This window comes from Barbatula barbatula (genome assembly GCF_947034865.1).
Source record: "Barbatula barbatula genome assembly, chromosome: 19".
In the NCBI taxonomy this organism is placed as follows: domain Eukaryota; kingdom Metazoa; phylum Chordata; class Actinopteri; order Cypriniformes; family Nemacheilidae; genus Barbatula; species Barbatula barbatula.
This window is the reverse complement of record NC_136782.1, coordinates 12,496,820-12,520,199: the sequence shown is the minus strand read 5'-3', so window position 1 is coordinate 12,520,199 and position 23,380 is coordinate 12,496,820. Positions and strand designations below refer to the sequence as shown.

At 38.2% G+C, this 23,380-nt stretch overlaps 2 protein-coding genes across 3 annotated transcripts in view; both read left to right on the top strand.

The window, feature by feature from the left end:
• bco2b (beta-carotene oxygenase 2b) lies at positions 1–4,666 on the top strand. 2 transcript variants are annotated; one of them, XM_079480714.1, is made up of 12 exons: positions 1–773; positions 859–1,051; positions 1,133–1,344; positions 1,426–1,541; positions 1,621–1,723; positions 1,838–1,966; positions 2,089–2,249; positions 3,315–3,482; positions 3,550–3,687; positions 3,775–3,957; positions 4,032–4,142; positions 4,228–4,666. In XM_079480714.1, exons 1-12 carry the CDS (start codon positions 737–739, stop codon positions 4,342–4,344), a joined length of 1,668 nt encoding a protein of 555 aa, XP_079336840.1. In that variant the 5' UTR covers positions 1–736; the 3' UTR covers positions 4,345–4,666. The 2 variants fall into 2 exon arrangements, with proteins under 2 accessions (XP_079336840.1, XP_079336841.1); XM_079480715.1 differs by having other exon boundaries at positions 45–773; positions 859–978; positions 4,228–4,570.
• A 2,086-nt stretch (positions 4,667–6,752) lies between these two features.
• The window catches only part of sorl1 (sortilin-related receptor, L(DLR class) A repeats containing), a 38,319-nt gene continuing 21,691 nt past the window's right edge, over positions 6,753–23,380 (top strand). Inside the window, exons 1-6 of the mRNA XM_079481250.1 lie at positions 6,753–7,041; positions 13,093–13,209; positions 14,359–14,487; positions 16,032–16,193; positions 16,582–16,649; positions 19,008–19,188. Of these exons, the coding sequence (XP_079337376.1) occupies positions 6,757–7,041; positions 13,093–13,209; positions 14,359–14,487; positions 16,032–16,193; positions 16,582–16,649; positions 19,008–19,188 (942 nt within the window). The 5' untranslated portion in view covers positions 6,753–6,756. The remainder of the gene's footprint in view (positions 7,042–13,092; positions 13,210–14,358; positions 14,488–16,031; positions 16,194–16,581; positions 16,650–19,007; positions 19,189–23,380) is intronic.

Here is a 23,380-nt window from a genome sequence, read left to right as displayed (position 1 = left end):
GGTAATTAAGTAGTATAAAAATGCCTTCGTAAAAACTATACTGCCCACTAGTGAATCTTGAGTCAAAACAATAGAACTGACAATAGGATCTGTCATTGCAAGTTATTTTCAGTTAAAACAGCTCAAACTTGCATTTTAGTCTGGGAATAGTCTTAAACCGTGTTTGTGAAACCGTGCACTGAACAACAGGGCGATGTTAGAATAGTCTATTCAATACATGTAGGCACAGATTATTTTTAAATTTTTAAATTTAATAACCTCCCCATGACAGAAAGATTTCAGAGTCATGTATTCTGTGTTTTGTATCAGTGAGGTTAAAAAGGATAGTTACATTATTTGGGAAATTCCCAAAAATTTTAGAATGATGTCATGGAGATGTTTACAAAGATTTAACTTTGTAGTGAATATAGATGTTTAAGCTTTCTGCTACTGTGGATTTTAGTATGCAGTCAGAGATGAGGTTTGTTAATAAATAATTAAATAAAATGTGTTTGTATTGTTAGTAAAGATGGTTAAGACTGTAACAAAGCTCACCATTCTTATCAAGCTTAACCGTACGTTAAACTTATCTGGTCAAAATGCAACCAAGTTGGTGGGGTCTGTGATTTGGATTTGCATAAGCACCATGTGACCAGAAAAGAGCTCTCTATATAAGACACTCCTGGTAGCAGAGGGACACTAGGCAACCTCTGAAGAACATTTGACTCAGCTTCAGAACCACAGCAAAAAGAGCAATATGTCCACCGTGAGCCGGCTGAACAGTGGCAGTCTTGGTAAGTTCTAGTCATAGATTTAAATATATTCTTGTAGTAGCCACAAAAAGCATCTAGTAAAAATGGCTGAATCTTTTACCCACAGTTTGGAAGAAGACCAGGTCAGAGAACAGGCATTTTACAGACGTACATGGTCTGCCATGCATTGAAAATCTGGTGCTTTCTGCGGAGGAAACGCCAGATCCCATTGCAACCAAAATCACAGGTAATATCCCCTTATGGATCGAAGGTAATTTTCTCCGAAATGGACCTGGAAAGTTTGAGATTGGAAGAAGCAGGTGTGTATTGGAAGATTTTGGGTTCCTTCATAAACCGACATATGTACTGCATATCAACCAAAAAGTATGTTTGCTCCACAGTTTCAACCACTGGTTTGACGGCATGGCGCTTATGCACCAGTTTCATATCAAGGATGGAAAGGTGACATACATGAGCCGATTCCTGAACAGCGATTCCTACAAGGAAAACACTGAGCATAACCGCATCGTGGTGTCTGAATTTGGTACGATTTCAGTGCCGGACCCGTGTAAAAACGTCTTCCAGCGCTTCCTCTCCCGCTTTGAGCTACCCAGTAAGTGATCATAAATTCTAATTCAATTGACCTGAATGTGTTTAGAATTTGTGAATCTGTCATCTTCCTCTTCATATATAGAGACATCTGACAATGCAAATGTCAGCTTTGTCCAGTATAAAGGAGACTACTATGTCAGCACTGAGACAAACTTCATGCACAAAATAGACCCAAAGACACTTGAAACTGAAGAAAAGGTGCATACCAATTACAAAGTATTTGTTATTAAGAAAAAAGGGGTCAACCCAACTAAACTGTGAAAATAACTCATTTTAGGTGGACTGGAGTAAATTTATTGCAGTTAACGGAGCCACAGCTCATCCCCATATGGATCCTGATGGGACCACATACAACATGGGCAACTCTTACACCCTTAAAGGTTTGAAGGATACTGAGATAAAAAATATTTATATTTAATAATCTTTCATTTCTTTATACTTGATGAATAATTTTGTTAATCTTGAATTAACTAAAATTCTTAACTTATTTACAGGTGCATTCTACAACATCATAAGAGTGCCCTCAAAGAAGGTGAATCCAGGGGAGGCTTTGGAAGGCGCCACAGTTATTTGCTCCATCCCCTCTGAGGACAAGTCCAAACCATCCTACTATCATAGCTTTGGTACGTGAGAAGTGTCATTACTAAATACATAATATTCACAACTACTAAAAACATTTTTTTTTATTGACTTATCCGAATTTTCTTTCACATTTTAAAGCCATTTTTGTACATTGGTCTTGCAGCCATGTCAGAGAATTACGTGGTATTCATCGAGCAGCCAATCAAAATGGATCTCCTGAAGATTGTGACGGGAAAACTGTGTGGAAAGGGGATTAGTGATGGCATATACTGGGACCCAAAGAGGAACACCGTTTTCCATGTAGTAAATAAGCACACTGGAAAGGTAACCAACTAACACTACTCAACAGTTTATATTCACATTATTTAATATGCATCTGGAAAGTATTCAAAATGCTTCACTTTTCCACATTTTGTCATGTTACAGCCTTATTCCAAAATGGATTCAATTCATTACTTTCCTTAAAATTCTACAAACAAAACCCTATAATGACAACGTCAACAGTTTGTTTGAAATCTTTGCTAAATTATTAAAAATAAAAAAGCACATGTTCATAAGTATTCACAGCCTTTGCCATGACACTCAAAATTGACCTCAGGTGCATCCTGTTTCCACTGATCTTCATTGATGTTTCTACAACTTGATTGGAGTCCACCTGTGGTAAATTCAGTTGATTGGACATGATTTGGAAAGGCACACACCTGTGTATATATAAGGTCCCACAGTTAACAGTGCATGTCAGAGCACAAACCAAGCCATGAAGTCCAAGGAATTGTCTGTAGACTGCCGAGACAGGATTGTATTGAGGCACAAATCCGGGGAAGAGTACAGAAGAATTTCTGCAGCATTGAAGGTCCCAATGAGCACAGTGGCCTCCATCTGTAAATGGAAGAAGTTTGGAACCATAAGGACTCTTCCTAGAGCTTGCCAAACTGAGCAATCGGGGGAGAAGGGCCATAGTCAGGGAGGTGGCCAAGAACCCGATGGTCACTCCAACAGCGCTCCAGCATGTCTCTGTGGAGAGAGAAGAACCTTCCGGAAAAACTCTCTGCACTACTCCACCAATCGGGCCTGTATGGCAGAGTGGCGAGCTGGAAGCCACTCCTCTGAAAAAGGCACATGACAGCCCCCCTGGAGTTTGCCAAAGGTACCTGAAGGACTCTCAGACCATGAGAAACAAAATTATCTGGTCTGATTGAACTCTAATAATTAATTGAATCCATTTTGGAATAGGGCTGTAACATGACAAAATGTGCAAAAATTGAAGTGCTGTAAATACTTTCCGGATGCACTGTATAATGTGAAAGACTTAATTTAATATAGTTCATTTAAAAAAAATCAAATTTTACCTTTAAGGATAATTTAACAATTCTACAATTACTTTTACAGCTTAGCGTCATCAAATATTACGCAGAGCCACTGTCAACCTTCCATCAGATAAACTGTTTTGAAGAAAACGGTCTTCTGATTATGGACATGTGCTGTTCTGAGGATGGCCAGGCCATTAACAACTACCTGATACAGAATTTAAAAAAGTCTGGGAAGGCTCTCGATGAGGTAAAATGAGTGGGTTAAATCTTTTTTCCCTTTTCTGTTCCGTGTCATGACCCTGTCATTTTTCTAGGCATACAACAACATGTGCAGAGTGTTCCCTAAACGTTTTGTCCTACCCTTAAATGTGAAAAACAACACACCATGTGGGCAAAATCTAAACACACGGTTGAACAGCACCGCAACGGCTATTAAAACCGACAAGAACAAGGTTTGTGTATGTGGTAAACATTGCTAGATTCTCTATATATTAGCAAGAGATTGACCATTGGTTGAATCTGCATTACCATTTAAACAGGTGTTCTGCACGCATGAAGACCTTCATGGTGAAGATCTCCATGAATATGGAGGTCTTGAATTCCCACACATCAACTATTCAAAATACAACACCCGGCCCTACCGCTACTACTATGGATGTGGCTTCAGACACCTAGTTGGAGATTCGCTCATTAAAATGGACCTTCAAGACAAGCAAATGAAGGTTAGTTGGTGTTTTAGGCTTCGTAACTGAATGTAGATCAGTAAAACATTTTTTTACTAATGATTGTTACACAGGTGTGGAAACATGGAGGCCTGTATCCTTCAGAACCAGTTTTTGTCCCATCGCCTAGTGCCGTGGGGGAGGATGATGGAGTAATTTTGTCTGTTGTCATCACCCCTAATAAGGTATAACATGTCACAAACTCCTTATAAAGCTCATAAAACTCAGTCTGATTTTTTTATATATATTGATGAGTAATTGTCGCACTAGGACAAATGCACATTCCTTCTGTTGCTTGATGCAAAGACCTTTGAAGAATTGGGACGTGCTGAAGTACCTATCAACATACCCTATGGTTTCCATGGGACTTTCCAAACAAAACACTGAGCTGGATTTTTTTAATGAGTATGTTTATGCTAAATAAACTCTATATTGCCTATATTGAATATTAAGAAAATGTATGACTGTAAACTGAACAGTGCAAGTATTATAAGTCAATTTACATCAATTTAAATATTAGCTTTTGTATCTTGTATTGTTTTACAGCCTAAATTAGTTTTCTTGCTTTTATCCAAAATGAACAAATGGAACATCTTAATAAATACATGTAAATAATACTTGTTTACATTTTCATTTATTGTGCATATAATCAGAAAATATAAATGAAGTGATCAAACGATTTAACAGCGTGGTATATATTGTTGCTTGTAACATATAGAAATGCATTATACAACCATTAGAAGGACCTACAAAACTATCCCTGTAGTTTGTCAGAGATCAAAGCAAGACATCGTCTCAGGTGTTCTTTCTTCTCTTTGAGGTGAGATTCGAAGCTTCTCGCTTCAGTAAGAATTTCCTCAAGCTCTCCAAGCTGTGAGGCATCCACAACAGCTCTTTCCCTTTGAAGAGCGCATTGAAAGTTATCATTGAGCACAGACATTTTAGAGCTACCGTTAGAAACCCAAAGGTCCATCCATCCAGTTACCTCAAGACCTCCGAGTAGTTTGAGAAGAGACCACTGACCTCTCTGTTTGCCTCTAAAATGTGAAGAGAGTCAAATAACCGAAGACCAGTACAATGTCGCATGAGGTTTAAATATCAACACTTATCCACAAATAATTGATCGCATATGGAAAATCCAGTCGTACCTGCCAGAACGGTTTCAAAACCATAAGACATGAGCTGCTGATCGGGTGATCTGGGATGTTTTTTGGTCATTTTTGCTAGAGATGTCTCGGAACATTTTTCAAGCTGCAAGCAAATTAGACCAAGAAAACTGAACATCTAGCACGGACAATTTTGTTTGTCTGTAGAAATGTTAACTCTTATCAGCTCTTGTGTAGTTCACATAAGTAGCGCATTGAAATCCTCACCTCAGACCTCTTGTCTTCTGCTCCCCTGGCCATCATGGTACCTCGTTAACACTAGTAGTCTGTACTGACTAATCAAAACAATGGGGTATTTGGACTTTTTTGTTACCTGCAACAAAAATGTAACATTAGGCTGTAGTTTCAGACGAAACCTCGCTAAATTAGTCTTAGTCCTGCTCCACTACGTCTGTGACAAGGCTATAAAGGCTTGTAAACCGTTTTTCCTTTTGGTTAATGCAGATATAAATTGGATGTGGACTGCAATGTATACCAACTGCATTTATTTGATGTTTTATTGGCATTGGGAATATGCCTACTTTTATAGATCTGCGCGTTGAGGATTCTTTTAAACCAGTGTTGACATTTCCTATCGTTATAACGGATGTCTATTTTGTCAACATTTGATATAACGATAATTTACCTAAAACATCTTCAACTTGATTATGAAACGCACATTTTTGGGGAGATAAAATATGATAAATACCAGAATTTAATTCGTACGCGATAAGCTTTCCGGGTCTTCAGTCTCACCAGTTTCTCTCACCGACGTCACTGACCGTTATTTTAAACCTGTCAACAATCGCGCGACAACAGAAACGATACATTTATTACATTTTATCAAAAGCGACTTACAAGTAGCAGATCATATCGATATTATGTCAGCACGCTAAACAGCACCGTTAATGTACAAGGCAATGGAGGATTAAAGCTGGAGTGGGATACATTTAAATTACACGTGAGGACCTCAAGAGATTACCCCAAATCTTTTCTTCCATAATTTAATGATATAATAGTTAGCCTAAAATACTGTATCTGATTTTATCAGGTCACATTTAATTATACAACTAAATGTGCAACACATGTAACGAACAAACGACTGTGAGGCGAAGGGTTGAATTGACTGAATGCGTTTACATAACCTGATCAGTAGATGGGGGTGTTGACCGACTCCGTACCAATGATGCGATATGTTATGATGAAAGTCGTGTGCGATCATTGTGTATATTAGACATCTTAATAAATAGACAACGAACAAGCGTATTTGATTCAAAGGATTAGTAGTATTGAAATGTGCTTTACATGGAATACGCGTGCATACAGAAATAAAAACATTCTCGTTTTCACGCAAATTGAAAGTCACGGTGCCATTTTACATTGACTAATTGGACTAAATGTCAACGTCTTGTTTATCTTGGTTAAATTAACAAATGAAAAACTATGATAAGGCCTATATATACAATGTATGAATGTATTAATTGAGACTAATAAAGACCGAGAAAATAATTAGCTAGTTTCGTTTCCCGTAGTAATGCGCCGCACCGCACCGCATCAAAAACATCATGTGCCTTATGTATCCATGGTAATGACAGCCTGTGCGGTTGACCGCTAGAGGCGCTCTTTCACACTTCGCAGACAAACATACACAAATATGGCGTCAGGGAAGACACGCAAGATGCTGGCGCTCAGTCGCTGTGCCATGTATCTATTATTATTACTCATTCCGGGCTCGATATCCTCCACGCTTCGTCTTCACCATGACCAGAGGTTCATGCTACCACAGGACAGGGGATTTTCTTTGGTAAGAGCACACCTGGAGCATGTAGAGAGTCGTGTCGTGCGCCTAGAGAGAGAAGTCAGGGACGCTTCAGCCGCGCATCAACACCGTGCACGGCGGAATGCCGATGGATCACCCGTGCCGAACGTTTATGGAAGGGTAAGTGAGGCTTACGTTCTTCTGTTTGTCAATCGCATGGTATAATAGATTTTATAATAATGGATTTTGCCTATTGCAATCCAGCATTAACCAAATCTAGCTGTAATTTGTGTGGCGTTCATCGGTCTGGAGGTGCAAATGACCTGTTTGTCACAGACAGTAAGGTTAATCCCACGCCTCTTCAAGATTGATGAGAGTGAATAAAATATGCCCTATCCGAAGTTATGTTTTTTAGGTGTATTAATATTCCTGTGTGTAAAGTGAATATGAAAGTCACACTCTCATCCTTTGCACTGTCATCCAGATAACAATAACATTGTCATCTTTCTGTCCTCTTTTGCAAATCATTTTTTAGCATTTTCAGATTCGTTCTTTCTCGTTCTATACATTTTATTTGTTCTTTGGACAATTAAGTGTAATATTGTAGAACAATGATGTCAAAGAAGCATTGTGCCCCAATGCTTAGAACTATGGACATTACGTAATTCGAAGTATTTTGCTAATACACATAAACACACACTTATTGTGTGTGTTAGTGATGCTATGCAATGGATTCTCCTACAAAAATAAAAAAATGTAACAAACATTTAGAGATTATTGTTTTTTATCTTAACGTTTGTAAGTGTATTGGTCATCATGTCTGTATCATGATGAAACCGTCCAAGTATGTTCTTGAATGAAGTCTGTTTAATGGAAGCAGCTTTGTTATGCAAGTATTGACAATACGGTTAACTGCATAGCATAACTGGTTGCACGGTCTTGCTTGGAAATCGTTCTCCAATTTTTGGTCTTTTATGATGTGTGGCTATTCAGATATGCAACAGTGTGTCTGGCTCAGATTTAAACTCGGATCCATTAGTTTTTTAAGACCTTGAAAGTGTAAAAACCACTGAGATCGATAATTGCGCTGTGTCCACAGCCAATGAATTGTGGTGAGTAATACAAGTACAGAAACATGTGATTCTATACTTTGAGGTGTGACGCATTGTGTGGCTTTGAAATCCCAAGCAGAGCTGTGGTTGATTATGGTATGGACCTTTGATAGTTTAACACAGAATATTTTCTCGATGATGAATTAAATGTTCAAACTAAATAGTAAGGGTAAAGTCATTTTTAGTCACTAACATTACCAAGTGGAGTTGCAAAAGGAATGCTGGAATGATTATCAGTTTTCCAGGAAATGTTTGCGCTCTCTGATGTCATGATATTCTAATGACGTGGATTTAATACACATAGATTCTAGTAAGAAAATAAGTTCTGACATTCCTACCGACAGGCAAATTTTGACAGACGTGATAATATGCGTGACTTTTTAATTATAAAATGGGCTTGAGATATTTGAAAAGCTTTTTGCATATTCGTTTTTTTACGGACCAGTTTGTTCATTTAGCTTAAAGGGATGGTTCACCCAAAAATGAAATTCTGTCATGAAGTACTCACCCGCAAGTTGTTGTACACCTGTAGAAATTTCAAGGAAAGATATTTGGAAGAATTTAGAAAAATAGTCAAAAGGTTCTTGGCCACCAATTTTTTTCTACCATGGTAGTCAATGGTGGCCCAGAAATCTTCCCAACATTTATCTAAATAACTTTCTTTGTGTTCAATAGAACGAAGTTTGGAAAAACTTGAGTTTGAGTAATTCATGACACAATTTTGGGGTAAACTATTCCTTTAAATGAATTACATATTACTCAGAGACCAACATTTTTGACTATAGCCAAAAATATGACATTTAGTCACACTTTGTTGACTTAAATAAAACATATGTTTTAACCAGGAAAGGAGGGTTTTTTATGTAGCTTCTTTTATTGTATCTTAGAATAACAATTTTATTTTTAAAAGTGTCTTGTAAATAACAGTAAATCACGCTATTTTATGACCTCTTTGAACCCTTTTTTCCCAACACGGTAGGGGATACATAACACCGTTTGCATACTGTTTTGCACTGTTTTGCCTGGCCGGGGGGGCTGCTAGAATTTGGTAGTCTTATTTAATTAACACTGCATATAGGAATTTATTGTGTGTCTGATATTTGACCTGTGTTTTGAATTCCATAACCTTTTATGTTTACTTTTTTTTCTTGTACAGCTGCTTTGTAACAATGAAAATTGTAAAAAGCGCTATATAAATAAAGCTGACTTGACTTGACCATTCTCCTCTCTATTGCATGTGCACTAGTAGCAGTGCGCAGCCACCAAGATTAGTGACTTTTCCCCCTTTTCACCCTGTAGTGTGTGTACAGGAAATCCTCTATGAACTGTTATTAGTGTGTTGGATGGAGTCCATTTCAGTTGCTATGAGGAGAATTACCCCCTCAGATGATCAAATTAAGATCTCCCATCTGAGCCCCCCTTACTTCCTTCCCTCTTTCAAACCGTTTGCTCTATGTGTTGTTTTTGGCACATACAGAGAAGCAGTGTAAGGTAGGAAGAAATAGACGTCAATCTGCTTTTTGATTTGACTGTCGTTATCAAGTGGCCCAGGAAATCATGTGCTCCATCTATCCAAAAGGATATACGCTGGGTTTAGGGCATTTGTTGCTATCTCACAAAGTTGTTGTGACAAAGAATGACTTGCCAAGTAGGGAGAATTGTCAGAGTCATTAGCATAAATATGCAGCTCAACAGCAGGGCCCAGAAGCAGTTCTTGAAGACAAATTCTTTGGCTATCTTTATAATGACGAGGTGTTTCACTTGAATACAATTGACCAGACAATCTTTTCCTTATATCACAGAAGAGTCAAGACGTCCAGTCCTTAGTTTCCTTGGCCAAGATCTTGAACCTTTTTGCTTCTTGATATATTAAGCTATGTAAATATAGAAGGTTGACAAACAAAACAGGTTTGTGCTAGTTGTAATGTGATTTTCTACGCATATGCGATTCTGAATGATTACCAATGAGTAATTCTCTTGACTCTTACAGATCTTTAACAGGATAAGTCTGGGCTTAATGAGTCCTAATGTGAGTCATGCAGCCATCTCATTTGGTAACTCTTAATTTAGTTTTTATATCTATGGAGTACTTAATAATTATCATCTTCAGAAAGCTTTTTGTGATCACATTCTTGCAGGTTTTTAAAGCGATTTGCTTAAGGACTGTATTTATTTACAGTTAACCTATAATATTACAGCATGATGTGTTCGTTTTTTGGTGTCTTTTATATCCTCTTTTGTTTTGTAGTAATATTCAGTGGTTCAGCAGATTAACCCCAAATTCAAAGTATATCATCAGTATTCCAGTTTGCACAAGTCATTATGTCCGAGCAGCCTTACTAGAAAAGGATTTTACTTTCAATTTCTCTGGCCAGAATTGGAACTGTCTTGAATTGAAATGTTAAAACCCTGGGGATGAGTAGAATCTTGCGTAAGATGTGGGAAAGTGTGAAGGTTGAAGAAAATTCCCTGTCGTATTATAACTGGAACTTGTCTAAACAGCCTGCTGGTTTTGTTTCGGTTTTCCTGAAGCTGTTCCCTCTAGTATTAAGCTCTCCTTGAGTTCAAGGTGAAACCAAAAACAGTCATGTGATTTTTAAACTGCTATCAAGAGATACAGTTTCCTGATATAAAAAAACACAAATGATCTTTTTGGATATCTTTTAAAATGTTTATTTAAAGAAAATGTTTATAGGATGTTTCTAGTGTGTTCATCTGTGCTACACATAGTAGCCCAACACGACCCTGTAATGGTCCCATATGGTGCGTATTTATATTGCAGTAATGAAACAGGGTTTTAACTGTACATTAGGGCTTTAACAAGATAATGATTTTTGGTTTTCCTTTGGTTACGGCCACAGTAATATTAAATGTGTGGTTCACCCATATTTAATTCATGTTGAAGCATGTATGGTCGGTTGCCAGACGTGAACTGGTAGATTGCAGGAAAATAGCACTGTTGGCCCAAACATTAGTGCTGCAGAGATGATGTCATTGTCTCAAGCAGTGAAAGGCTTGCAGTGATGGGTGAAGGTGATCAAGCGTTCATACTCTCGCTCTGCCGTTCTGTCTCCCTGCTGAATTATACATAAGAATCCGAACATTTTTAAGTGATTTCATTTGTGCCGTCTCTCACTTCTTGCTTCTTTGGGAAGACGAGCGAGACGGATTAGAATTATTCGGGTGCTCTTGTTATCCATGCATACGGCTGTTGTTGTGTCGTATAAAGGAGGGCTAGATTAGCTGAAAGTTCATTTGCAGAATAGCAAAAGGTTGCAGACGAGTTTGTAACCCGCTTTGAATAAACAGACCCAAGAGTTTGGCAGGGTGAGATGGATCAGGTTGCAAGCATTTGCTCTGTGTTTGTTGGCAAGCTGGTGGGAAAGGCTCTTCTACACATTTTGATGAGATGATGTGGGAACTTTTTCAAGAGGCAAATCAGATGTTGGTCAAAAACCAACAGTCAACAAGAAGAAGCATTTGATGTAGGCTTTGAAATACAGCTTAAGCGCTTGACATTTGTCTCTCCCTATTATACAGCTAGTAGTCGGAGATTTGTATTTAGGGGATCAAAGGATTTCACAAAATTCCAGGGTCTGGGACAGGTCATAATGCATGTTATAGAGGACCGTATCTGACCATCTCCTTTCACAAGGTCCTGTATTTCATACTACCATGTCAAAGTCATTATGGGGCTACCGTATGTGATGAGGAGCTATTTCACTAGAAAAGTGAAATTAAAACAAGCTATAACTTTAATGCACATTTTGGGATATCAGACAAAAATCCTGGATGAAAACGTAGAGATGTGCAGAAACTTCAGCTTTTCTCAGTCATATTTGGTGCCATAGGAAGTTATGGTTTTGTTCTCTTTGACTCACAGGATGGAAAAGGTGCTTTATTCTCAAAATATTGATGCAGTATAGTTAAAGGGGTCATATGATGGGACTACGTGTTTTTCTGTGTCTTTGGTGTGTTATAAGTTAACCATGCATGTAGTAGACCCACCCACTCGAATGTACGTCATTTTCTGGTATAACTTGACTAAGACCGCCCAAATGTATACCCAATTAATGTGGGCGTACTTGTAAATGTCATAGTATCGTTGCTGCAGCAGCCATGTCATGAAGTTGCTGTGTGTTTCGTTGCGAAAAGAAAGCCTCTTTGTTTGCTCTTCCAGAAGATGAGACAACTGAAAACGAATGGTTACCTTTTATTTACAATACTGTTCCAGAACAGTACAATCCAAATATTCAAGTGTGTGAAGCGCATTTCACGGACGATTGCTTCATGAACCTGGGAGAGATCAAGGCCGGCTGTGCACACGTTATTTAATATGTTACCATAATATGTTACTAGCTTATTTCTCTATCACACAAACTCTGTATGATGTATATGGTTGTTTGTTTAAAAGTCTTTATAACGTCGTATATAAAAGGAAAAACAGTTAGCTATAGTTTTTAACTATTTAACATAGTTTTTTCAACAAAACCTTACCAATCCTTTACATCCTGCTCATGTCGCGCTGGCAAAGTTGATTTATTGGCTTGATCATCTTCATTTTCAGGATCAGATTCGGGCTCAAACAAACAACAGCTGTATGTTTCGCTAATGGCTTTGTGTTGGACTAGTGCTCTGTTTGCCAAGCAAGCTTAAACGGAGATATTAACTGTCGGCCGTGTCATTCCGAATTAACATGTTTGTATATTCCCTTTTATGTTCCTTCAGAAGTCACTGTTCATTTCCCCAAAAAACAAGAAGCTTGCCCAACCCAATGTCAGTTCTTCTGTGAATATTGCTCATGATTGGTTGAAATAGTAGTAACATATACTGACAAAACACACATGACTCAGTCTGTAATCTGCCGTTTACCTTTAAACAGTGAGTGCTTCAACACACTAATGTTGAATAAATAAACCCATTGTTTGCTAATGCTTTAGGCAATGTTGAACATAAATTCATTTTAGTTAAAAGGCTGGTGATGAAATATGACAAAACTGACAAACTTCTTTGAAAATCAACTTGCACAGTGTTATTCCCTCAGAGAATGATTTGATCCTTGGAAATCATGATTTGGAGATTAAAGATTTACTTTTGCTGTACTGTCTCACATTCACAGGCCAACCTGAATGACTCTCATAATCAGATGGTCGTCCATTGGGCCGGGGAGAAGAGCGATGTTATAGTAGCTTTAGCGAGAGACAGCGTTGGAGCTACAGACCCCAAGACAAGCTCTGTAAGTATATGCATATTGTTTCCTTTTCTCTAAGCACTGACTGTCGGAGCCCTGGACCATGACAATATATCCCAGATTGTATTTTTAAACACAGCAAGGAAAACCTGAAAACATTTTCAGATGAAACTGATTAAAAAGGCAAGGTACATTGAATTTTCTATAGTGAATGGTTTTTTATTAGCAAATATTTAATTGTGATGAATCCCTGGAAAACAATCTTAAACAACTAGCAAAAATAAAAATCATTATTTATAAATTTCTTTGATCTGGTAAACACAAAGGCAAATATTTGGAAGAATGTCAGTTACCAAACCGATCTCATCCCACATTGACTGCCATAGTAAGGAAATAAATACTATGGGAGTCAATGGGGGATGAGATCTTTCTGGTTATAAGCATTCTTCCAAATATCTTTCTCTGTGTTTAGCAGAACAAAGACATTTACACAGATTTTGAACAACTTGAGTGTGAGTAAACGATTACAGAAATTTTGGGTGAACTATCCCCTTCAGGACCGTATAAGATATCAACAGTAACTATTTTAGCATCCACACCAATTGACAATAAGGTTTTTTTTCTAAGTTTCTCTTAGTTCTCAGTTGTTCTTCAAAACTGCTCTTAAAGTGATGCAAAACGAACAAATTTTGACATAACAAAATCTGATTGATCTTATTATTAACTCAACTTTGAAGCTTACTTTGCAGATACTGATCAGATTTCTTCCCACAACATCAATTCTGATAACTCAACCAGCAAGCTTTGTTTTTTTTAAGTGCTCTCTGAGTCATACACATTGAAGGCCTCCCTCATTCTCCTGTGCCCTGCGCTTTCCTTAGATCATCTCAGATACCACCCAATCTAAGTCCCGGCTCACCTAGGAAAGAACACGTTTTGCCCTACAGTACTCTTCTCTATCGGCTTGGCAGTAATTGCAACACTGGGTGTTTATGTAAATTATTATCTAATGCACAATGAAGGAATGAAATGTCGTGGTCATGCTTTATGAAGTGCTGTAGAGCTCTTATCGGCTGCCCTGTGAAGTGCCTGACAGCTGTTTTTCTAGACACTCACAGCTCTTTGAAATTGCAGGCCAAAATGTACAAATATGCTCAATTTGTCAAGTAGCTAAATTTGTCGTTTGTCAAACAGGTGTATGTGTCCTATGACTACGGAACCACCTTCACCCACATATCGGACAAATTTCAACTTTCTGCAGACAGAGAGGGCAAGAAACAAGTCATTTCCCAGTTCTACCACAGCCCTGCCGACAATAAACGTGTAAGTATGGAGGAAAAATTAGCTTGACGTGCAGTTTTCATTTATACAGGCGTATAGACTTCTTTCCAGTCATTTGCCACTGTGACCTTCCATGGCTCCAATCATAAAAAATACAAAAGCTTAGTGTCTGCTTGTTGCCCTTTGCTGGTGAAATGCTGCAGGGTTCAAGTACACAACCACAAACGCTGTATAAAATACAAGCTTTAGTGTATGTTTGTTGCCCTTTGCTGGTGAAATGCTACAGGGTGCAAAGACTCAAGGGAGTTGGAGTGTGTAGCTGTGGATAGTGTAAGATCGCTGTGGGACTCTGCACTGCGCCTTTTGCAGGGGCTGACGCCAGCAGACAGTGACCATTCATCTGGAGTCGATGATGTGGCTTGCACTGCAGCTGCTGTCGGCTGCCGAAGGACAGATACTAAAGCATTATCAGTGTCATTTGTAAAGCATACAATCACTTTGTAGGAGCACAGCGTTGCTTAAATACATTTTGAGTGATCGGATTTATGCACAACGGATCCGCATGCGGAGAAAATCTTTGGAACTGGGTTGTCACAGATGGGATAATTATTAATAGTTATTGCCAGGTTGGTGGCGCAGTTTGTTGTGAAGTGTTTTTTTTGCAAAATAATAATAAAATGACACGCAGATGTCTAGGTTAAAACTATGATAGACACTAAATGAGCCTCAAGTACTTAAGATCATGCTGAGCCTGTTTGTACATTTTATAGATTTGTCTTTTTACTATTGCTTATTCTTAAAAGCTCATATTTTGAACTACAGTTTTTGATTCCTCGAATCGTTGCGCTTGTCGAGGAGATGTGTGCTTTTACTTCAGTCAGAACACCTAAGCAACACACTGACAACCACCCAGAAGGCACAGAATAGTGATTTATTGACACATGCAGATAATACTTCTCTCTCATTTTCGGTCTCCTTCTCTCTCTCCTTGTTTAATTTATTTGTTCAACATTAGGTTTCTTATTCAATTATTTCTGTATCAGTCCCAGTTCTCATTGTCTCTGAATCTGGAGAGGGAGTTGTCCTGCTTCCATAACCAGGCCAGAGATAGGAAACAAATTATGGGGTTTATAAACTCTGGAATAGCCTTTCTGATATTATTCGAGGATCAGACACACTCGCCCAATTTAAATCTAGATTAAAAACGCATCTTTTCAGCCAAGCATTCACTTAATGCAAATATGCTAAATAAACCACCAGGAGATGCTGACATTAGATATTATTTACTAGAATAATTGGATTTATTATATAACACACCATGTAGTGTGTTTTACCCTTTCTTGGGTTTTTTGTTTTTCCCCTGTAAAGCTGCTTTGGAACAATGCAAATTGTGGCTTCTAAATGAAGGATCAAAGAGAATCGAGGCAGATTAAAGCATCAGAAATTCATATTCCTAATAGTTAATTTTCTTAAAATGTTTAATACTGTAATTAAACCTTTTAATGTTTTGTATGCTGCTGTCATTGAGCCAGCTGTCTGCAGTGTGTATCTAGAATACAGATTTTTACTATTTTTCCTCCTTCCAGTACCTGTTCACTGACACCACAAACAGTTACCTCTGGAACACCTTTGACTTCTGTGAAAGCGTCCAGGGCTTCTCCATCCCGTTCAAGCCCTCAGATCTGCTGCTGCACAGTAAAAGGTCCAATCTGGTGCTCGGTTATGACAGTTCACACCCCAATAAACAGGTGGGCACTTCCATGCAAACCACTAAAACAAATCAAGGAACAAACACGATAAAATCTTTCAATTTAATAATTAAATTAGTCTAGGAATGGCCTTAAGCCTTGTCTATAAAACTGAGTCTTAGTGTTTATTTTAGAAAAGAAAAGTTGAAACTAATTTTTTCTTAGCATTCATAAATAAGCTTCTTGTATATGCTGTGGCCAGTTCTTTTTTTAGATGAATTGCTTTTGGCCATTTAGAATTTTGCACCTCACAGCATGTTTAGATATTAAGCAATAAGCCATAATTTAGCTGAAAATGCTGATTCGTGATAATTGTAAAATCAAATTTAATGCTATAAAAGAAATAACTTCCTGACACATTCATTTGTTTTTCATTTCTCTTTGGCAGCTGTGGAAGTCAGATGACTTTGGTGAGACGTGGGTGTTGATTCAGGAGCACGTGAAGTCCTACTTCTGGTAAGATCAGTTGTGCAAGATCAAGCCCTGTGAGAGAGCAGATGCAGGTCGCTCCGTTTATGGTGTTTCAAATATTTTTTTATCTGTTTATATCTATAGATGAACATTGAGAATATTTTTATCGAAGCTGTCAAGTGATAAAATAATAAAGTTATCAATATTTAGAAAATTATATGAAAATACAGTTATAAGACATGTTTAAATGTGTTGTTTTAGTCACACATTTTTGTTTGTGTAACATATTTTATAAAAAAAACTTATACATTTTATTAAAACCTTTAAAAGCACATTCACATTCTAGACACATGACTCATTAAAATCGATTAACTTGCTGTCTAAGGGAATGACTTGTAAATCCTGTTTGTGCTCCCCGTGCCACTCCATGCAGGATTTGTACATCCGTGTTTGATTCGGAGGGCTTTTATATCCATGTGCTGCCTTTCTTAATGTGAGACTTTATGTAGGAATGTGAACCTCCTACTTTGGGTTTCTGCCAACGCATGGAGTTTGCGCAATAAGTCGCTGGCATTGAAAGAAAGCAGCGACGTGAAATAACAGAGCAAGGCTTATTCCTCTCCAGGTTCATAAACATTATGCTCCAGGATGCAATCCAATGTAAAGACTGATGCTAATTAGGATGTTATGACTTCAGCTCATCATAGATAAAACATTTTCGCATCAATAATGTCTTTGTGCAAGAACACATTTGTTTTACGTGTTTCTTATTGCAACGGTAATGGGTTGACCGTAATACATGTTGTGGCTGATTCGCAGAGGTCAATCTCAAGCGTGTGTGCTGCAGTTCAGAAAGCTGCTTGATTTTAAAAGCAGTGGGTTGTAGATGTTTATCTGATAAGTCCAGACTGTGCTGGTATTAATAATTGATTGTGTCTGTCCATACTTGGCCCACTTCATGCGCTCTAGTGGCAGTCAGTGCCTGTGGGGATAAAATCTTGAGCCTAGTACAATGGCCATATGAAAATGACTTGTGAGTTTGGAGACTGACTGTGTCGACTGTGCGGTTAACATATGTTGCATTTGCATGGCTTTCATGCAGTTGGAAGATAGGTTTGCAAATGACTAACAGCACATTCAAGGTGAACAGTCAATGTTTTTCCCTGGGGATCAAACCCATGAGTCTGGTGTTGTTATTACCACACTGAGTTACTGGATCTTCTGGTTTGTCTTTCTTGTGTTTGGCCTAAAGGACTTCTGTAAATTCTGTGCTGGATTGCTTAGTCACCCACATATCATTCCAAACTGTAGATTTTCTTTGCTAAAAATATTCATGCACTTATTTCTGAACAATGTCATCATGCTGTTGTCAGGCCCCAAAGACAAAAAACACCATAAACTTTGTCCAAATTACTTTATACAGAATGGTTTCATGAAGAATATGATGCAATGAAGGAATATTTCCGTATGCAGATATATGCATGATATTTGGGAGAATTGTTTTCATGTTGTGTTTGATGGAAGAAAGTTGATTGTGGGTGAATTTTTTCATTATCCTTTTCAGAGCAGCCTGCAATTTTCAGAAGCAACAATATATACAAATGTTACCGCGCATGCACGCTTTTGTGGCCTAAACTTTACTTCAGGTACACATCCGCAAAGAATAGAGTCCCTGTGCAATATTTCTGATTACCAGGTAAAGAAGTAACAAGTAAATTACATTTGCAGGTTAAAAGTATGTCTAGACAGAATTAGTTGGGTTACCAGTAGATCCATTACTCGGGTAAACTTAAATATGACAAAGTTACACTACCCATTCGAAAAAAATATCATTTGTTTGCAGTGTTTTAACATAGGCCATAAATTCAGATCTGAAGGAAATAAAATATAAGCCAGTCCTGTCAGACAGGTTTGGTTCTAATGTCTTCAACAAAGTCTTAGTCATTGTATGTGAATTATATTGTTGGCTGACTCTATTTGAACTTCTTGAAGTTTTTATCTTTAGACAAACTAAAGGCGGTGCTGTAAGACTAGCGCTGTCTCTCACCCTACTGCTGGACGTGCTAAATGTCATGTATTGTTCTGTGTACATATTTGTGGAGTGATGTGATGTGTCTGGAATGATGTGTGGGTGTGTGAGAATATTATTTAAGGATGTACAGATCTAGACATCCTTTTTTTTCCAAGTAACTTATTTCAGTCTGAAAATAGTTTTAGGATTTGATAATGTGAAGCCGAACCAAACGTTTATGAATGCTGAAGAACACATTATTTTCAGATTATGCAAGCCACTCATTTGCTGATGGTAAAATCTGTTGTCTGGAAATCACGAAAAGTGAGTGCGCTTTTCACTAGTGCTTCCTGCCTTTCACTGTAGATCTGTCTTTCTTTCCATCTCCACAGGGGCATAGAGCCCTACGACAACCCCACCACAGTGTTCGTCCAGCGGCACGAGCCCCAGGGAGATTCCAGCATCCTCAGCAGCACAGACTTCTTCCAGACCGAGCAGGGTCGTCAAGTTATCTTGGAGAAGGTGGACAGCTTCCAGGTCCGGGACAAATACATGTTTGCCACCACCACCAGGGTAAGGACTCGCCGGGGAGACCCACGCTGCAAACCTTCAGCGAGAAATTTATAGCTTCGGGCTTCTTTTATCTTGCAAAAGGAAACATAAGAGATGAGCTAGAATGAAAGGCTGGGAATGTTTAGAGTGCCAAGCGTGAGTTTGGTGCCAACCCCAGCTGAATGCCTCTCCTGTGGGTGTGTGTAAACACTCTTCAGGAGGAAGTGAAGGAAAGATCCCACTCGATATGAACAAGCAGCGATAACAGGCTTATTTATAGCTGGAGAATCAGATGAGGCGGATTCTTGATGTGTTTAGTTAACGCTGAACTTCTGCCATCAGTGGCAAGGGTTATCACAGTTTAATTTCTTTTTTATGATTTACTGTATAGGACAACAGTAATCCCTACATCACGACACAATGGTCAATAATCTAAATATAGCATTCTCATTTTTGCATCGTCTTGAGGTTTGAAACACAATCCTGGTTGAGCTATTTATTTTCAATTTATGTTTTGTACCTCGACCAAGCATCTGTGGTGACCGCAGCCAGTGTAAGATTTTAATATACAGTACGCTGAATCATTTCCATCCCACGTAGACTGGCACATCAAACAACCGCATCCCACAGCAACTTTTGACTGCCCAGAACTGTATGAAGCATCAGAACTCCTGATTTCCTCATACTTAGCACCGCCAGGTTGCGTAAAACACAAGCTGACCCAAGCCACCTATTAAAATGTTAGGAAACCGAGTCTGCAGGAGTTGAGGGCTGCATGTGTGCGCATTGGACGGATGGCACAGCAGGTTCCACAGGTCTGATCTATGTTCCGGTAATGAAGTTGTGGCTCGGTTTCACCGGCGTCCGTCAACCACTCACGTGCTGCTTAGCATTATGGGTTGTACATTCAACACTCTGCTGTACCGATGCCAGTCAATGCTGCTGTAATTCAGTGAAATAGTTTTGTAATTACTCCTATTGTTCTCATTTACAGAAGGTGTTGTGTGAAGAGAAACACAAATAACATTTTAATGGAACATGAGGAGAAAAGTGGAAAAATGTTGGCAGGCCTTTTTTTCCATATAATGAAAGCGAATGGTGCCTGAGGTTGCCAAATATGTGCTTGAAGGAACAGTTCACCCAAAAATGGAAATTCTGTCTTTAATTACTCATTCTAGAGTTGTTCCAAATCTTTATACATTTCTTTGTTCTGATGAACACAGAGAAAGATATTTGGAAGAATGTTTGCAAACAGTTCTTGGACCCCATTGACTATCATAGTAGGAAAAATTACAATGGTAGTCAGAAGTTCCACAGAACTGTTTGCTATCCTACATTTTTTTTAAATGTCTTCTTTTGCGTTCATCAGAACAAAGAAGTTTATACAGTTTTGTATCAACTTGACTGTTAGTAAAGGGACAGTCCATCCAAAAAGGAAAATTCTGTCTTCATTTTAATGGAAAAAAACTTGATTTGTTAAAAACACAAACCCAACTATAGGAAAAATATGTTCCAGGTGATCTAGTAAGCCACATTTCCAGTGCGTGAATACATAACACTGCAAATACAAATTAAACAAAATGAGGATGGCAAACAGGAATGGCAAACATAGGGCTATGACGAAAAAGTCAAATAGGAAATAATAAAAATAACTTTCTGGTGTTTTTCTGGCTGGGTTTATTCTTTTTTGCGCAGAGCACTATTTATATCAATTGCAATACACAAAACACGTGCCTCCCTTTTTCTGTCTTTCATCTTTGTCTCTTACAATTGCTCCCTGACTCACCATCTTGTCTCAGTCTCTCTATCTTCAGGCCGGTTAATAGGATTACCATAATGAATATCACAAGAGCCTTTGGCACCGAGAAGCTTCTTAGACTAATTAAAACTGAGAAAACCAATGGCTTTTCTTCCGAGGGATTTATTCATCATTTCATAGAGATCCGTAGTAACTATTAAGCATTTTTTCTAATACGTTCTCACCTCCTTATCACCCTGCACGCCGGTTCAGCGATAACCTTGTTTCAGGGTGTAATGTGACTCATAATATAATGATATTCAGTTGAAAGAGAGTGTGAAGGTAATGACTTTGACACATCAATCTGCATTAAATTAGTCATAAGTGCTAAATAATTGGTGTGGTGAGCTTTTTGTGTGGCATGTTGCCTATGTAGAGCTTTACAATGCTGCCTTTCCATGGGTTGTATAGGAGTCCATCATTCAAACCAACAACTACAGAGGTGCTCGTACTGTGTAAACACATTTACTCATTCTCACTCACGCTAGAAAGCCTGCTCTCTCTTCCAAGCGAAGCCAATACAAGATGCTGGCAGCACAGTACACATGTTATTTCTGAGATAAATGCTTCTTCCACAAAGACTGTGCAGGGACTCCACAGCCAAATAGTCATTAGACTCTCTGCGGCAGGATTGATTCCTTCCATTTTTTGCATGTAAGAATAGAAGTACAAGTTTGTTGTCAGTGACTCTCGGATGCCATAATTGAAGAATCAGAGGAGAGCTGGGCTCAAAGAGGCTGTTTGTAGGTACCTGAAGGTGTTTGTGGGTGTCAGGTGCAAATAGAACCCTGGTGAAAAATGTCCGACCTCGGACCACCTGACGGAATTCATAATGCCTCAAACTAACTAAAACCTTGAATACGGTGTCACTGGTGTAACAGGTTGAAGTTAGGATTCTGTTGAAATCTATAATGATAGATAAAATTAATACAATTTTATTTTGTGTTGTTTAAAGGTGCTGTGTGATTTTTTTGGATAATTGACAGAAATGCAATATAGTATACATAACTATGTTTTCAGAGGTATATAATGATGTGTTTGGTTTTTATCACATTAGAATGAGCCATTTCTATCTACATACACCTTGCATAGAATTCACAATGTTGTTTCTACAGTAGCCCACTGCTCTACCGAGCGTGTTTCGTAAATATGTTATCTCCTTCGGCAAAGAAGCAAAAACGTGACGACAATCTTAGTTCTGTGTCAGCCACCATAGTGCCACGAAAGGGATAAGTGAAGTGAGCCATTGGTTACAATTCGCAACCTCACCACTTGATGCTGCTAAATGTCATACACTAGAGCTTTATACCCTATATGGCTTTCTTGGGTCTTTCGAACCAAAGGACAGATACAAAAAGTGTGGGGAGGGGTTTCTGGTTACAATGGGAGTAAAATGGAGATGTTCTCAAGCATTAAAAAGTCACAAAAACCTTTATGAAATAACTCCACATGACTCGAGCTGTATATTTCATCTGTCCTTAATCCATATAAATGGCTTTGTTGTAGGAAACTAAATATAATTTATTAGTTTTGAAGCTTGAAGATCCCTATTTACTCCCATTCTGACCTCAAAACCCCACTTCTTAAAATCTGACTGTCATGGAAATGGTTTGGACGACATGAGGGTAAATAATGACACATTTTTTGGTAAACTATCCCTTTAAGTTTCATTTGAATCTTATTGTAATCCACCTGTATTTACAGTAGATACAGGATTTTATAGCACAAAATACAGTATTATCACAACTGTGGTTTTTTGTGATGGTCGATGAAAACCATGAAAAAAGCTACTTTACCCATTGTGCTGCCTGGTGCATTATAGATTTTCTAATTTTGCGATTTGAAAAGTGGTTAAAGTACGCCATTTTAATATACAAAACTAATAAATACAAAAGTTTAACAGACTCCTTTTAACGATCACTGTAGCAGGATCATGATAATAAAAGAATACTTGACCCAAAACATTTTTCCTACTATGGGAGTCAATGAGGGGCAAAATCTGTCTGTTATAAGCATTCTTCCAAATATCTTTCTATGTGGTCATCAGAACAAAGACATTTATACAGATGAATGCACACAAGCACATAAATATAACATAAGAATAACATACTAGTTAATTATAAAAGTCTTTTATAACACAATTGGTGTCCAACTAATGCTTCATTTGCATGATCAAAAAGCATGTACCCTTAGTCCTTTGGCTTTGGATCTGCTTGTCACTTGTTTTGTATGTGTTTGTTGTTACAACACTGCGCCCTCTTAAGCTCTCCCGGCAACAGCGTCTGTTTCAAGATATCTCCTTCCTCTTTGCTCTCTAAAGCCAGATTGTGTTTTGGCTGCTTTCACGGCACTGCAGTCTGTTCTTGGAGACAGCCGTTAACAGCGAGATAAATCAATTGAGTGACTGAAAGCCAG